The 4,710-nt window shown below is 37.7% G+C and overlaps 1 protein-coding gene across 1 annotated transcript; it reads left to right on the forward strand.

Moving 5' to 3' along the window:
* The first annotated feature begins 726 nt into the window (after positions 1–726).
* On the forward strand, positions 727–1,860 carry LOC149201678 (universal stress protein A-like protein). The gene is made up of 3 exons (XM_089402978.1): positions 727–968; positions 1,239–1,461; positions 1,566–1,860. Exons 1-3 carry the CDS (start codon positions 809–811, stop codon positions 1,651–1,653), a joined length of 471 nt encoding a protein of 156 aa, XP_089259104.1. The 5' UTR covers positions 727–808; the 3' UTR covers positions 1,654–1,860.
* Positions 1,861–4,710: the final 2,850 nt, after the last annotated feature.

A 4,710-nucleotide genomic window follows, 5' to 3' on the forward strand; every position in this document is an offset into this window, starting at 1 on the left:
AGTTTGATAGGTAACCCCTGCACAATCCAAGTGCCCTAAAAAATCACAAGTTTGATAGGCAATCCCTGCACAATCCAAGTGCCCTAAAAATTTTACATCGGGCTAAATCCGTATATATAGTCAAAAAAAACCAATTTAAATAACACAAATCAAGATTTTATCTCAAATTTTTCTGTTAAATTCTAACACGAAAAGTCTAAAAAATCACATTAAAAACAACCAAAAAAATTACTATAAATGTCCTTGCTTCCTACCATTAATACACATAGACCAACAAAATGAAGAAAAACCTAAAGCAGCACAATGCATACAAACAGATGAATCAATACAGCAAGGCATAATTATGCGGCAAGACCACCTAGATATTTGAGGGGAGCCCTGTTTTTGGTCGGTATTTTCTGCACTGTTCGGAGGTTTCAGTTACTTGTCGAGGCTTTTATAATTATAGTTGTAAAAATGGGAGTACACGCCACATACGTGTATGTTCATTACAAATATCGAAAGGAGGCGGTGAAACAAAGCGAGACAGTGGCGATCGATGATTGGTGATCGAGTAGCAAGTGGAGGTAGCTGTTGCTTTCTGAATTAAATTAGTCGACCAGAAGCCTCCGTTGGTTTCGCCCAGTAACCCTATTTAGTCGGCGAGCACTGATAAACAGTCAGAGCATATAGTATTTATATGCCTTTTCGAATCACCCTTTCCAACAGCCATAGCTAGAAATTTCCAACAGCCATAGCTAGAAATTGCTTGGAGTCCATTACTGTCCGAATCCAAACCGAGAAAATAAGGAGAGAGAATAGAATTAAGATGGCGAATATAGTGGTTGCAGTGGATGAGAGCGAGGAGAGTATAAGGGCCTGTGAATGGGCCTGCAAACATATCTTGGCGGCTCAAACAGACACTCAGCAGTCGTATAACTTCATACTCCTCCATGTTCAGCCAACTGCCTGTGTTTCGACGGGTCCTGGTAATTGCGTGCTTCCTTTCATCTACTTCACACATTTGTTTAAATTTCAAGAAAAGTTACATCAATTTTTCTTTAGATTCCTCTGTTTTCTGGAATATCCAGATATATTGCTCTGCAACCTATGTTTTCTCATTTGAATGTCTGGATGGAGCACTTCTTAACCTATGATCTCCTCTGAACAACATGCTTTCAGATAATAATTCAATTGATTCTTGAAATCCCTTGGTCATTTACATCTCTTTCTGATATTAGTCTGTATATATTGTGCAGCATATATTCCTAGCGATCATGTGTTCGAACTTTTTGAATTGCAAACAAAGAAGACGACCCAGAGGATATTGAAGCGAGCTCTCAATATCTGCAATCGATATGGTGTGAAGGCAGAAACCCATGTCGTCATTGGCGAGGCCAAGGAGAGGATATGTGAAGCCGCGGCCAAATTGGGGCCACATTTTCTGGTTGTGGGTAGCCATGGACATGGCACTTTTGTCAGGTATTTAATCACACTTGTCCTCAACCTCTGTGCTCTTCGGCCTAATTTTGATGATGAGTTGCGCTCTTAATTAAGTCGGTGTCGGTGTTATTGACAATTTGCAGAGCAATCATGGGAAGTGTGAGTGATCACTGTGCTCGGAACGCTACATGCCCTGTCGTGGTGGTCAACAAAAAGGTCCTTGAAGGGTAGAGAGGAGCGATTCGATCTTGTGCCTCTGGCTTCCTTCCATAGCTGAAGGAAGGATTCTGAGCTTTTGGCATGCGGAAGGTTTTGTGAAGTTTGAGATTAAGAAGAAGCAGCTTTAAAAGTAATTGGAGTATTGTAATTAGTCTAGTGATGTATGATCTGTTCAGCATGTCTTGTAAAGAGGATTCAACTAATTCCTATTTGAGCTAATGCCTTGGATTTTATCATATTATTTACCAGTTTATTTTAGGTAACCCAACAATTATTTTTTCTTTCCAAAAAAAACCAGTAATCACATAAAAAAAACACACACAAGAAAAAATACAGTCATCCATGAAAAAGTTCAACTGCACCATCCATGGCAAATAATGAATTAACATAAAGAAGTTCAACTGCACCATGCGTTCAAGCTGTGCGGAAAACTTCAACCTGTCTACTGGCAAAACCCCATTTTGCAGAGCCGATACAACAATTAATAGTCAGAATTAACCGCTTTACAAACTAAAGCGTTTTATTTTCTCCTTTTTTAAGCCAAACTTTTGTTATTTCGTTGATAACAGCAAAATTATAATTGGGCGCTAAGCTTTCTTTCATTGGTAACAGTAAAATGAGGCATGATAGTGTCATGTAAGTTGAATTGATAATGATCTCGTTATTGTGTAAGTTGAATTGATAATGATCTCGTTATTGTGTAAGTTCAATAGGTAACGATCGTGTTAGGAATAGTAAGATCGTGTTAGGAATAGTAAAATGAGGCAGTTTAGTTAGTAATGATCGTGTTATGAAGTATTGTGTAAATTTAATTGATAATAATTTTGTTATTGTGCAAGTTTAATTGGTAGTTATTGTGTAAGTTTAATTGGTAATGTTTTTGTTATGAAGTATTGTGTAAACTATGAAATTGAAATTTCAAATCCATAAGACAGTTCAATTAGCAATTAGGGGTAAGCTTTCTTTCATTGATAACAACAAAATGGGGTAGCTCAATTGATAATGACCCGGTTATGAAGTATTGTGTAAACTATGAGATTCAATGTTCAAGCCCATGGGGCAGAAAGGCGCAGCTCAATTGGTAATGACTCGGTTATGAAGTATTGTGTAAACTATGAGATTCAAAGTTCAAGTCCATGGGGCAAAAAGGGGCAGCTTAATTGGTAATGAACCTGCTATGAAGTATTGTGTAAACTATGAGATTGAAAGTTCAAGGCTATGGGGCAGCTCAATTCCTAATTGGGGCTAAGCTTTCTTTCATTGATAACAACAAAATGGGGCAGCTCAATTGGTATGACCATGTTAGTATTGTGTAAACTATGAGATTCTAAATTAGACCATGTTAGTATTGTGTAAACTATGAGATTCTAAATTATGAAATATTGTGTAAACTATGAAATTCAAAGTTCAAATCCATTGGACAGCTCAATTGGTAATGACCCTGCTAATATTGTGTAAACTATACGATTCAAAGTTATAAAATATTATGTAAATTGTAAAGTATGAGATTCAAAATTATGATATTTGGCATCCAAATTACAACTTACAAGTTCTTCCAACTTTTCTATATCGAAATGGTTCTGATGCTCTTGCCAAATGTCCTCTTAAGCTCTTGCTACATGGGCGGCAAAGCCCTTGTTGATAGGGGACCTTGAGAGGCTTGTCCCCCTGTCCTAACACATTGTCCCATAATTGTCCCATAATGGCAACTGTGAGAAGGAAGAAGTGTAAGGATTGAGAGACCCTTGTCCCCCTGTCCTAACACATTGTCCCATAATGGCAACTGTGAGAAGGAAGAAGTGTAAGGATTGAGAGACTAGGAAGCAGAGCGGCTAAGGGAATACAACCAGGTAAAGACTTTGAGACCATTTGGTACAAGAAGGAAAGACTTTCAGACCATTAGTGCCAACCAGCAAGGTTGTTACCACCTTTCGAGAATTAGGGCACTATTCATTGAACAATGGAGAGAACAGACGGAAATAACAGAAATTCGCAATTGGAAAGGCAAGAAAGAAAAGTTGTTTACAGAGGAAAATCCATAATAAATTTGAAAGAAAAGATTCTCAATTCACAGCCAATGAACCACACGGAGACATAATCTTCCGATGCTTTTGAGGAAAGCGGTGAAGATTCTGCTAATAAAGAAAATTTGGCTAAGAAAAGAGTAATTATAAATTTGAAAGAAAAACTCAATTCCAAGCAAGCAAACGAACCAGATGGAAAGATAGTGCCGCTAAATAAGATTTTTTTCTTCATAATTTTGATGAAATTCTTTTGAAGATCCAGACTACAGCTATCAAATTTCATAATTTTAATTATTCGTAAAGGTACACCCTCCACGTCCAAGGATGGCATCAATATTGTGGAACCATAGTTGATTTCTTCTTGCACGTCCGTGATGGGTATTGTTGGTAGCGACGGCGATCCAACCTCCGGTACCTCCCGTCACATCTTCAATCACACTAATCGGAGAATTACTGAGACGCCTTTGATTTGAATCGATCCAACCCCATAGGGAAATTAATCGGACATCTTGAATTGAATTGAATTGAAAATTTGTAAGAATTTTTTTATATTTTTCAGCAGGGTAAGTAAAGTTTTTTGCACGTGAGTGCACGATGTGGTGGCTGGGGTGTATCTCTTCACGCTACGGTGCTATTTGTAAAAATCTGTTTTCATGACACGCTTCGGCGGTATTTGTATATCTGCTTAACTGCTCGCTTCGGCGACATTTGTTGTATCATGATTCTTCAGCGGGGAGTTTCTCCCCCACTGAAAATAAAAAGTAAAATTTTTTGCAGGATTATGGTTTTTGCAAATTTTTTCTGATGGGGAAATCTTTTATATCTAAGAATTTTCTCTCCCGGACTTCTAGGTTTGCATATATTTGTTTCACTGATTTTCCTTGGATTTTTTTTGGTCTTATGGTGCTGTTTCATGATTTCTTTCTCAGTGGAATCCTTCTCCTCTTGTCTTTTGCTTATGTATATAATGTGTTTCTGGTTGGCGATTTCTGCTTATGATTTCCACACCCTATGATCTCTGGATCTTGATACATTGGGGATCTCC

The sequence above is a fragment of the Pinus tabuliformis genome, chromosome 2_1 (genome assembly GCF_031772625.1).
Source record: "Pinus tabuliformis cultivar Carrire ecotype Pingquan chromosome 2_1, CPIR1, whole genome shotgun sequence".
Taxonomy (NCBI): domain Eukaryota; kingdom Viridiplantae; phylum Streptophyta; class Pinopsida; order Pinales; family Pinaceae; genus Pinus; species Pinus tabuliformis.

Bases quoted from the DNA above. Each gene is read 5' to 3' on its own strand.
- LOC149201678 (XM_089402978.1), top strand. From the start codon at position 809: ATGGCGAATATAGTGGTTGCAGTGGATGAGAGCGAGGAGAGTATAAGG. The intron at 969-1,238 runs GTAATTGCGTGC...TATATTGTGCAG, and splicing joins CTGTGTTTCGACGGGTCCTG to CATATATTCCTAGCGATCAT. The intron at 1,462-1,565 runs GTATTTAATCAC...GACAATTTGCAG, and splicing joins GGACATGGCACTTTTGTCAG to AGCAATCATGGGAAGTGTGA.